Here is a 13,173-nt window from a genome sequence, read left to right as displayed (position 1 = left end):
TGCTCTGGCCTATGCCAAGAGATGGATGCAAAAGTACTGTATCCATGAAGAAATGACAGCAGGCAGAATTTTCCATGTAATGTGTCCTAATTCTCTCAAACTATTAAGATGATAATATCATATGTTTACGAAAGATATAAAACGTCAAAGGAAAGAAACTGAGCAAAGATAATAGAAAACGCTAACTTCCTTCTTGAATTAGACCCAATTATATACTAATTTTATCCTTAAATATCATTTAAATTAAAAAAAAAGGAAGCCCACTTTTACCTCACTTAACCAAAATATGCCTAAAACTTTGAATAAAACAAGTTTTCCTGAATCAAAAAAGTATATAAGGTGTGGAATCCTATAACAAGTTAATTTTGTATGGCTGTCAAAGTATGGCGACATTACTGCGATTTCCCCCTAGTTGTGAGCTAGCATCACGACTCCGAAAGTGACTTTAAAAACTTTTAGGTACATTTTTCTGAGGAACCATGCGAGATAGAGCAATACCACTCAGTAAATTGTCAGAAAGCCACAAGGAAGATCTGAAGATCTTGACTAGCGTGGCACTAAACATCTCCAAATTGTTGAGAGAAAAATATCTCTTTGAGAGCCCATTTTATTAAGGTAAAGTACTTTTTGGATACATTTGTCTTTATTATAAACACCTACTAGTGTTATTAACTTGCGCAAAAAGGGAATTTACTCTTAAAGTAATGTGAAAATTATACGTTAAGTTGTGGCAAACATTTGAATTTGTAAATGTGATTTGTTGCTATTTGCATCCCTGTTGATGAGTTAAGGGGAAGAAATAGTTCATATTAATATATTTTGTACTAATTGATGTTTAAAAAATACTGAGCAAAGTTTAGTCTTGGAAGAAGCACAGTAGTTTCTTAGATATGAACCTACAAATTAGGCTCCTGAACATGCATATGTCTCGTTCAGTTACCCTTAATCCTGGTTGAGAACGTCAAAGAGAGATCTAAATACTTCAGAGTTCCTTCTGGACAAGTGTCAGCAATACATGAATACGGATTGTACAGTTTTGTTATTGGTGGGATAGGACAATCCAAATACATATCCACTCAGTGTTCAGCCTTAGACGGGCTGCGGTTGTAAAGCCCCACCATAATTTTAGAGTCTGGATCCATATAATTATGATGAGTGAACACAATGAGGGGAAAAGCACTGTGGAAGCCGTGCTATCCTCACAATGTGTCAGTCTTGACAAACGAATGTAATTCGTAGCCTTCAAGAAGATGGTGTTTAACGGTTTTAATACTACTGCGAATATCTAAATGTTATAAACTTGCCAACCTAAAATATGTAGCACTCCTACGACAGGACTCCTAGAGTTCTCGAAGACCTACAGTACTATCACTCCCAAATGGGTCTCCTAACAAAAAAGAGGCATATTCTCGCCTACGATACTTGCACCTTAGTGTAAGTCACGCAACAGAAATTAAATGTATTTAGGCTATTTGACGCGATCAGTGTAACGAAGTCATTTGCTTACATTCGGACTTATAATAGTTCTGGAAATACCTTTTTTTTCAATTTGCTAAACGTTGCACCGGCACAGATAGGTCTTGTGGCGACGATGGGCTAGGAAAGAGCTGGGAGTGGGAAAGAAACGGCCGTGGCCTTAATTAAGGTATAGTCCCAGGATGTGCCTCTCTGGAAGCAAAGATCTAATCTGTATGATTGTGGTGTTTTTTGATTGGAAATATGTGATATGAGAGAAAATATGGCATTTGATGGAGCGGGGACTTTAAGGTATACGATTTGATTCGCGATTAATAACCGCGAAATTAAAATATATACAAACGGGGTTAAGATGTCCGAAGATAAATAATTTGGTACCTTACATTCTAATAACAAAGCAGATGAATGCCAAAAGAATAGCACGACGAGGAAGGAGCCTGACATTTGAAGTCGTACGTTTTTAAAAAATCGTCCGTTTGATACTCTAAATGTCATTTCCGACTCCTCATGTGAGATACCGTTAGAAAGGAACTAGAATTGAATTGAACACTGTAAATCTTCTCACACTATCACTTCACGATGTTAGTAACCACATGGACTTATATAATAGCACGCGCCGATTGATGCGGTATGATACAGAGTGATACGGTTCGCGCATGCTCTAACTATGTAATTAGCTATCTGTCTCGCTGGCCATCAGCCACATAAGTTAGTTCGCAATAAATAACATATTGAAAACTTGTAAATTAAATTGTATCTATTTTACTATCTAACGTATCTTTCATTTCACCCCAAATCATACTTGTGTCGCGTGTCGTCACGAACAACCCAGTGGGGCAGTACGTCAATTGACCGCGCCCGTATTTCTTTTTCATGCGTCAAATAACCAGTGTTTCGCTGAGTATGGCAACAAGCTGACCTGTTAGAATTCCATGCCACTCCAAGACGCTGGCTAGCACGCAACTGAGGTGCCACTGGAAGCCTCATTAATGTCTCAAAATAAATTCTTGTTCCCTGTTGGGAATTTACTTTGTGACTGCAGTTATTTTGTAGTTTAAAGAGTTGCAATATTTAATACAGGTTCTCCATTGTATGCTGCGCGGACCAACATAGTGACTGAGGACAGAAAGTCGACCACAGCGATGTGCTACACGGTGCCAGGAGGTGCCAAGCTGGACTACTGCCGGTTCTTGCGACCTGATGGGAAGGGCTTCTCCCTAAACCAAGACATGACAGGAGCTGCAATGGGCCGCTACCGTTACTATGGCGAGGGACTCAACAAGGGACACTGTGGAGTAATCATCGATCAGGTGGCCTCCGAAGATCTCGGTCGGTGGTACTGTGCTGCAGTACTACATGGTACTTCGGAGGAAGCGAGCACTTCTTTCATGGTGCAATTCCAAGGTGAGTAGAAGGTTAAACGTTACATGAGTTTTCTCTTACATTTTCCTTCCTGCAAGTCCATTTCTTGTTGCTAGAGGAAATAATCATTAGATATCTTCAGTCAGGTAACTCGTCATTAATTATCAAGTTAATTGTGTCGGTGGCCGACTTAAACATAATGTAAAAGCGAATGTTAGGTAGAAGTAAAACATAATATGGAGGTCGTTTAGTAAGTCATGGCAACTGTGTTTTATCTTCCGAGCACGTGGCATTACGGTAAGTTTAATATACGGGATAAGTTTGATGATGATGATGTTTGTTGTTTAAAGGGGCCTAACATCTAGGTCATCGGCCCCTAATGGTACGAAATGAGACGAAATGGTATGACAATTGAAAAATCCACAATCCTCCACTGACCAGAATTCGAAAACGCGAGGACGAAGAATGAAGGGATTGATATGAAGTTAAAACTATCGGTGGATCCGACCCGCAATGCCCCACATTTCCAGGAACTAGCGTTAAACAATAGTGTTACTGACCAAGAGACTGCTTCTAAAACACAATACTGACTCGATGATGCTTGTAGTCGAAACGGGTCCAAAATCCAGGTCATCGGCCCCTTATAATGGTACTTATCACTAGGAAAATAGAACCATGCTATGTGTCATGTTGCGGTACTAATCAAAAGTAGCGTAGACTCACGGTATTCCACACATTATGGTACTATGCATAGGTAATGAAATTCGCACATGTAACACAGACTTATAGTGCTTCGCACACTGTGGCGCTATTTACAGGCAACGCAAATCTACACAGGCGACGCAAACCTATGGCGTTCCTCACATAAGGGTACTAAACACAGGGACCCGCACTATCCCGTGGTGTTCCTCACAGAGTGGGCATTAAGCATAGACAAGGCAGAACCATGATGTCGCTAATCCTATGGTGTCGCTCATACAGGGATATGAATCACAGGTACTGTAAAAGCCGGCAACGCACTCTATTGCTACTAATCACAAACCTATTGTGTACCTAACATAGTGGTACTACTCGCAAGCATCAGCGACGCATGGCGTTCCCGGGTGGTGGTGCTAAACACAAGTAGTTACATGGTTCTAATTCAATCATCCTTTGGTCGCCCCTTTCAGTCGCCTCTTATGACAGTCAGGGGATACCGTGGGTGTGTTCTTCGTCTGTTTCCCCCATCCACTCTCTACTGAATGCCATCGACAGGTGGCGTCTGTCTACATCGATGCTAGTTATCTGCTTACGAAAAAGGTTCATATGATACTGGCCAGTTGACCAATGATCATCTGTAATAATTGCAGTTTTCTGTTGCAGATATAAATGTCCATGTCATGTGAACTAAAAAAAAGTGTTGGGTGACAATGTTTTGCCATATCGAGCTGCTGAATGTTGGGTTGAGGCCTTCCAATATGAATACGTAGCAACTGTTGACTGTCGCCCAGTTGACGTCTCGTTGTGAGGTGTCAGTGGCCGTTATCGAACAGTTCTTAAGGGAACACAGGCGTTGGACTTTGTGCAGGATTATCCACACATATTTCTGTGTCGGTAGGACAATGGGACTTGCAGATGTGCAAGATTTGTACAAAGTGGTTGCCACATCAGTTTACGGAGGTGTGGAAGTTGACTCAATACGAGACATGTAGTATTCATCTGGAGTAATTTCATGTCGAAAGAGACGACATAATAAATCGAATTATTATAACTGGCGAAATCTCTTTGTAATATAATTTTGAGTTCATTTCTTGCATTATAAAACTGAATGTTTCGATTGCCCCTGTCGTTAGCTACTGTACATGGATTCCGTTTGGTTTTAGCATTGATAAACACATTGCAGTAGCCTTCAAATACCGGTACATGCAGTGGAATTCCATTGCTGCAGATTTATTGGAAGATAAAACACACTTGCGATTTATGAAAGAAGTCCCATATTAATTACATCAATTGTTCACTGGTATGAAAATGAAATGAAATTATTTTTTATTTTCATTATTAACAAATACATCGCAATTGGGAAATATCCCGGTGGCAATGGTCACTTACAGGAGTGTGATAATAAGGTGAAGACATAATTACCAACAACAACAACAAATACAACAGAGTTCAAAAGGTAAGCATGGAAAAGAAAACTAGAAAAATGGTACGAGAAGGGTTGTGCAATTTCCCTGGTTATTTATCAGAGTGTAACTCATCTCACGTTCATAGGCAAGCGTCCGTCAAATGAACGCGTGATCATAAGGTAAATAAGTGAGAGTTCATCAGATCAGGAGTGTCTCATTCTGCATTGTCTTCTAATTGTGCTTAAGTGTGCCTAAATTCGTCAGCTGGACCCATTCCTAAAGCGAAGAATAATCGGGAACTTAGAGGAAGATCATACACAGGCCGTAGTCTCAGCAACCTTGAATGTGTAGTTATTGATGATGTTTATAGAAAACAAATACAGTAATTGGAAAGGGGTGATGTATTTTGTGTTTAATGAACAGTGAACACTCAAAGCATCATGGGGACGAACGTACAACAACAATTATCAGGGAGATAACATAGATAACATTAGAAGCACAGAACATCAATATATAGAAGTCTTCAAAACATAAACAAAGTTCAAGGAGTTTATATACATATATGAGTTTATACACATAATTAATACTCGAGTCCGCCACAAATGTATCACAAAGCGTATTCTTCTATGCTTTGACAACAGTTCTAAGATACAGATATGTTCATTGCAGACGAGAACAAGATTAGGATCTTTTCAAGAGGAGCTATATCTGATCTTGTGTCCTCGCAACGTTCAGCTGCTTTAGGAGTGAGAGTTTCTCGGCGAACTATGCATCGGGGACTATGGAGAGCTGATCTCTATGTCAGACATCTTGTAGTGTATGCAACGTTCGTAAAGCGCATGAAGGACACGTTTAGAGAGGAGTCAACACTACCTAAATGGGGCTCTGTTAGAATGGAGGAATGTGCCCTTCAAATATGAGTTCAGATTCAGTTTGCCAAATGTTTCCCGTCGCACATTAGCCTGGAGAAAACCTGGAATCTGAATTATTACCAAGACCATCGAGGAAAGGGATCAGTTTTGTGATGAAGGAATACTGCTGTACGCAAGCATCATATTCGGTGGATATATGTAACTGCACTTCTTCGCTTGAGGTACAATACTGCTCAAAAGCACAGAGGCGAGGTAGTCCTCCAGCATCAGCGACTTTCTAGAGGCACAGTCGACCTAGACCTCATTTTCTCGGACGATAATTCAAGTGTGCATCGAGCAGTCCTTCCTATAGTTAGCGAACTTCTTAAATGAGAAGGTATCCTTCCCATGGACTAACCAACGAGATCTTCAGACCGTAATCCTATGTAGCAAGCGATTCCAACTGAGGTGCTCCCACGGCCCCGGTCAGCCCCGGCAGCAGCCCCGGTGCTGTGCTGTAGCACCGTTGAGGTGGTGGGGGAAGGAGGGGAAATGGCATAGGCAGAACCACAGGTCGTCAAGTCAACGCGCAGCTCATGAAAACAATAAGTTCTGTGAACACATACACACACAATTTATTTTGTACATGCATTGCGTTTGTCTTAATGTACATTTAGCGTTTAAGTCGATTGTTGACATCGTTTTGCAGCAACTAATTTACTAATATTAGGTTCAATCGATTTGGCAGTAGAAATTTTAAGTACAGCCTGTAAGTTAGCATCAGACAGAGAAGTCCTAGTTCTCCATTTATTTAAATTCAGAATTGAAAACATCTGTTCGCATGCACACGTTGTACCGAACATTGACGTAAATTTTAAGGCAAGTGCTTGAGGTCTGGGAAAACCTTGTGGATGGACACCTTTGTAAAAGGAAATTAAATCACCGCTGTAGTGGTAGTACCTGTCCTTTAGGATTGCGTCACACTGTAGTTTTATCAGCTTTGCTTGGAAATATGATGGTGATGTTTCAGGACGCGCTGAAAATGGGGTCATAAATATTTCAAGCTGAGGTGCAATATCATTCATTTCTTTGAACTGGGCATTGAATTCATTGTGCAAAGTCTGTAACGATGACTGATAGACTCCAAGATTTTCATAAGTAGACAAATGTAATGATTTTAATGAAAGAAAATTGTCAAAATTTCCGGCTTCAAGCTAACTTTTCAATAACAAACTCTTCAGTTTGAAAGCGTTAATTCTATCCCACATGGTGCTAATAAGTTTGTTTCTCCCTTGAAATGAAATATCTAAATAATTCAAATAAGGCGTTATGTCCGCCAAGAAAGCGAGGTCAGCTACCCACTGTTTATTCCGCAAAGTTGGTAGTGGAGAACCTTTCATCTCCATGAACAGAGCAATTTCTTCAATTATTGCAAAGAAGGTTGCTAGCACTTTCGCGCAACTTAACCAGCGCACAATACAATAAAAGAAGAATGTCGCTACATTCTGCCTCGAGATCTTTTAAAAATTATTTGAACTGCCGATAGTTCAAACCTTGCTTTCTTCAGAAATTTACAAATTTTGGCACATTATCTACAACAGATTTCAAGTAGCGACAGTATTTTGCGCATAATTGTTCTTGATGTAAAACAAAATGTACCGATAATATTGGAGGTAACCCAGCATTGCGCACCTTCGTTTTGATGCGGCCAGCTGCAAATATATCTGCGCCGGTGGTAGTATCCTTGAGGAGAATGATGTCCAGTAGTTCCTCAGTTATAGTGAAATCTTTTGCGACTCCCCTGACGAAAATAGATAGCTGTGCTGTGTCATTTTTGTCAGTAGTCTCATCGGGAGCAATCGAGTACTTCTCGAAAGTGCCGCATTTGTTCCGCAATAATTGCTCTTTCAGGTCGGCACCAAGTTCCTGTACACGACGAGAGATGGCTAGTGTTGACAAACTTATCGCCTCAAAGTGGGCCACAGCACGTGGAAACAATACTTCCAAGCACTCTAGTAAAGATTCTTTACAAATTCACCATCAGTAAAGGGTCGCCCACTTTTTGCAATTTTCAGAGCAACAATATAACTTTCTCGAAATGTGCCTTCTAAAGTGTTGCATTCAAATATCTGTGGGATAGTGAGATAAAATAATTATCTTTGTATTTCCTTAGCAGCACATCTAAATCTAATTCTAAACAGTTCTTAATAATACAAACCCCAAAACGAAAACAAATCCCATAAATTGCATGTAAAATAATTCCTAATGAGTAAGTTATTACTTATCTCTGAAGAACTTGGCGATTCGGATTTTAACTTAGCAATTCGTTCGGTTCTTGCTGCGCCAACAATGTCATCATAAGTTGAAACATGTTCATTGTGGTAGTGTCGTCGTACGGTTGAAGACATTACGCTTAAAATGGCATGGCGAATTAAACATTGAGCTTTCCCTTCGGTGTTGACAACAAAATATGAATCCGCCTATGAAGGATTAAACGACATTTTTAACGAAGGAGAAACCAACTGCTCTGCTGTCTGTTCTATAGAATAGATTCTACTGAGAATGACATACACACAGAGAATGGGAATAACATATGTACTGCCTCTTTTAGTGCTGGAGCGCACCAGCGCTGCACTCAGCAGCACCTACCCCACGCAGTGGTCGGAGCTTGTGTGCGTAAAGTGTTCGAGTGTTCTATAGAGTACAGTCGAATACTCTTTTTCTTTCGGAGGATATAAAAGTACTTGGTCAAAAGTGACACCAGACGCACATGCATGTACTCTACCGTGATCGTACAGTAGTAATCGTAAACCATTATTAAGCATACAATTTCAGATCTCTGCAGCAGAAGACTGAAATCGCACAACCCAACAAACAACCCAAGACTTGACATGGACAAGATTCAACTTAGCAGAGGAATGGAAACATGACTGGTAACAGCGGGTCCAGGGAGTACAGAGCATTTAATCCTCATTGCGCTCCGTGAGATTTTGATCTGCCTCGTAGAACTTGGACATCGCTCAGCAGGATGCGAACAACACGTGAAACTCATAGAAATGCGACTGTGGAACGGCGCAGCGTACCAAACTGTCAACCATATTATGCATGAATGTCCATTCCGCTCATATTAGGGATTATTTTTAACACCTTTCACCTTGTAGCTCATTGAATTAGACGTGCAGTTGTGAACTAAATCATGTCTCTATTTACCATACAGTGGTTTCTTTTGTATTTATAATTTAATTTTAAATTTCATTATATATTTAGTATTCACGTATGCAATTCGCTAAATAAATAAATAAATAAATAAATAAATAAATAAATAAATAAATAAATAAATAAATAAATAAATAAATAAATAAATAAATAAATAAATAAATAAATAAAAATAAATAAATAAATAAATAAATAAATAAATAAATAAATAAATAAATAAATAAATAAATAAATAAATATAAGCCCTTTTATATACTGCATGTTGCGTTTATCTATTTATATATTATAGTTGAAGTGGATGATTAGGGAAGGTAAGCCTTCCCTAGTACATGTATACAATCACTAAAATGATCAGTGAAAGCTTACCATAAAACGAATAAAACACATCCACTAGTGAAGGTGTACCATCACTGGCCCCGGTTAGTGTATCTGTACAGTACCAGATTATTAATGGTGCGACCTCCTATTAGCGTCCAACAATGATACCAGGCATCGGCATGAATGTAATTGTCGTCAGTTGGCTGTTGTTATGTTATACAGCAGAGCAGCTATGGTTGAATACTGTAAGTGAAGTTTTACGAACAACTTAGAGTGGAACGGGAGACCCCAATTATAACTGTCTTCATGGACAGAGAAAAGTACGAGTCACTTATCAGCAAGGTTAAATCACTCAAATCTGGACGAAGGAGGAACGGCGAGCACTACACGTTTTTGAAGAGATATGAAGTGTTCGAGGTGTATGGAATAACGAAATTAATACAACCTGTTGTTGAGGAAGGCAAAATTAATTGCTGTAATAAATGAATGTTCAATTCTGTTCCTTTTTTCACAAAGTAATGTGCAACTTTCAGTGGAGGAAATTATTTTTTTCTGTTCATATTTTATACATTTCAAGCTAATTTATAAAATATGACTATGTTTTCAAATTGCAGCCCATAAAATGCAACTTTCGAAATATGACTGTGTTTGGTTATTGCAGCATCATGGTTCCCATTCCTTACCTCTTGACAGTGAAGGTATACCATCACTAGCGATGGTGTACTATCCCTAGTGAATGTGTATTTTTTGACAAAACTGGTATCAATAATCCACTTTCACTAGAGGGGTCAGTGAAGGTGCACCATCACCAGTGATGGTATACCTTCAGTGAAACTTCCACTTCCACTATGACATATGCATTTTAAACACTGTTAGGGCAAATAATTTATTGTTAGTAGTATAATTGGATGGTTCGGCCGCCTCCTCCTCCTCCCGCCGCCTCCTCCTCCGCCGCCGCCTCCGCCTCCGCCTCCGCCTCCGCCGCCGCCCGCGGGAAATTTGAATTTTGGCGGGAACTTTGAATTTTGGCGCGAGATTTGAATTTGTAAACAAAGCCACGTGCTTTTTGACAGCTGTCATCGACAACAACGCAACGCTAACCTCACTGCTGCCATCTTGACGGGCCTAAACCTCACTAGTGCCAACTTAACCTAACTAGCATGAGGTAAACAAAGCCACGTGTTTTTTGACAGCCACGTGCTTTTTGACAGACAACAACGCATCGCTAACCTCAGTACTGCCATCTTGACGGGTCTAACCTTAGTGGTACCAACTTAACCTCACTAGCATGAGGTAAACAAAGCCACGTGCTTTTTGACAGCCACGTGCTTTTTGACAGATTTGTAAACAAAGCCACGTGCTTTTTGACAGACAACAACGCATCGCAAACCTCAGTACTACCATCTTGACGGGCCTAAACCTCAGTAGTGCCAACTTAACCTAACTAGCATGAGGTAAACAAAGCCACGTGTTTTTTGACAGCCACGTGCTTTTTGACAGATTTGTAAACAAAGCCACGTGCTTTTTGACAGCTGTCATCGACAACAACGCATCGCTAACCTCAGTACTGCCATCTTGACGGGCCTAAACCTCAGTAGTACCAACTTAACCTAACTAGCGCGAGATAAACAAAGCCACGTGCTTTTTGACAGCCACGTGCTTTTTTAACAGCTGTCATCCGCCATCTTTAAACTACAGAGCACCGTGCTGCCCTCTTTCGTCACCTGTCATCGGCAGTGCTGCCATCTTGACGGGCCTAAACCTTAGTGCTACCAACTTAACCTCACTAGCTCGAGATAAACAAATCCACGTGCTTTTTGATAGCTGTCATCCGCCATCTTTAATCTATAGAGCACAGTGCTGCCCTCTTTAGCTACTTACCTTTGAAATGTGGTGGCGGATAATTTGAAAAATGCTTTTCGACAAGCAGCCATCTTTAATCCAGAGAGAACAGTGCTACCCTCTATGTGGTGGCGGCAAATTGAAAAATTCCACGTGCTCTTGTTTGAAAACAAACTCACGTGCTTTTTTGACAGCTGTCATCTGCCATCTTTGAGCACAGTGCTGCCCTCTTTAGTTTGAAATGTGGTAGCGGTAAATTCCACGTGCTCTTGTTTGGAAACAAAGCCATGTGCTTTCTTGACAGCTGTCATCCGCCATCTTTAATCAACAGAGCACCGTGCTGCTATCATGCGGGCAATTTCATCACCTATCACCCGCCATCTTTAATCTACAGAACACCGTGCTGCCCTCTTTATGGCTACTACCTTAAGCATGTAGTAGCGGGCAATTTGAAAAGTTCTGTTAGCTATCATCCACCATCTTTAATCAAGAGAGCACCGTGCTGCCATCTTTAGTTGAAATGTGGTGGCGGCAAATTCCACGTGCTCTTGTTTGGAAACAAAGCCATGTGCTTTTTTGACAGCTGTCATCCGCCATCTTTAATCAACAGAGCACCGTGCTGCTATCATGCGGGCAATTTCATCACCTATCACCCGCCATCTTTAATCTACAGAACACCGTGCTGCCCTCTTTATGGCTACTACCTTAAGCATGTAGTAGCGGGCAATTTGAAAAGTTCTGTTAGCTATCATCCACCATCTTTAATCAAGAGAGAACCGTGCTGCCATCTTTAGCTAGATACCTTTGAAATGTGGAGGCGGCAAATTGAAAAATTCCACGTGCTCTTGTTTGGAAACAAACTCACGTGCTTTTTTGACAGCTACCATCCGCCATCTTTAATCAACAGAGCATAGTGCTGCCCTCTTTAGTTTGAAATGTGGTGGCGGCAAATTCCACATGCTCTTGTTTGGTAAACATAGCCACGTGCTTTTTTGACAGTTATCATCCGCCATCTTTAATCCAGAGAGCACCGTGCTGCCCTCTTTATCGCAGTAGATGTAAATTCGTCACCTGTCATACGCAGTGCTGCTATCTTTAGCTAGATACCTTTGAAATGTGGTGGTGGATAATTTAAAAAGAAAAATTCTACAGCAGTCCTCTCTCGACGCTAATTGCATAAGATGGCGGCTATACATGACTCCTTAAGGGTGCTTACGCAAGATGGCTGCTATACACAGGTTCTTATGAGACGCCCTTGGGATGCTTGCGCAAGATGGTGGTTATACAAGGCTCCTTATGAGACGCCTTAGTGATGCTTGCGCAAGATGGCGGTTGCTCTTATGAGGCGGCTTAAGGGTCCTTGCACAAGATGACTAGAGACGCCCTAAGGATGCTTGCGCAAAATGGCGGACGCAAGATGGCGGCTATACACGACTCCTTATGAGACGCCTTAAGGGTGCTTGCGCAAGATGGCTGCGGCTCTTAGCTTAGAGGCTAACGTGTCATGCTAGTTCGATTCATTAAATTTGGGGCTTAAATGCAAAATGTTAAATATCTCGAAAACGGTGCATCGTAGAGCAAAACGGACAAAATTTTTCCGCCCAATACCTCGGTTCGCAGTACGAGGAACATGATAGCATAAGTCTAATGATGAGATCGACGGTTCGGTTCCTACTTAGGCCCTATGGCATTCACTCTGTTTTAGCTTGTATTGAAGCAAGTCTTCGTAACATGATCAGGTCTAGCTATGGTAGAGAGTATAACGTGCCGTGCAGGTTCGATTCATTAAATTTAGGGCTTAAATGCAAAATGTTAAATATCTCGAAAACGGATAAAATTTTTCTACCTGATACTTAGGTTTGCAGTATCAGGAGCATAAGAAAAACATAGTCTAATGATGAGATCGACGGTTCGATCTCTACTTAGGCCCTTTGGCATTGGCAGCTATCTAATTCTACAAGATGGCGGCTATACATAGCTTCTTATGAGACAGCTTAAGAGCG

General features: G+C 40.7%; 1 protein-coding gene across 1 annotated transcript in view; it reads left to right on the top strand.

The window, feature by feature from the left end:
* The window catches only part of LOC136857895 (uncharacterized), a 135,366-nt gene that overhangs the window by 92,702 nt on the left and 29,491 nt on the right, over positions 1-13,173 (top strand). Inside the window, exon 16 of the mRNA XM_068225197.1 lies at positions 2,557-2,880. Coding sequence (XP_068081298.1) covers positions 2,557-2,880 — 324 coding nt within the window. The remainder of the gene's footprint in view (positions 1-2,556; positions 2,881-13,173) is intronic.

The sequence above is a fragment of the Anabrus simplex genome, chromosome 1, assembly GCF_040414725.1.
Source record: "Anabrus simplex isolate iqAnaSimp1 chromosome 1, ASM4041472v1, whole genome shotgun sequence".
NCBI lineage: Eukaryota > Metazoa > Arthropoda > Insecta > Orthoptera > Tettigoniidae > Anabrus > Anabrus simplex.
The sequence above is the reverse complement of the archived record's forward strand: the minus strand, read 5'-3'. Positions and strand labels throughout refer to the sequence as shown.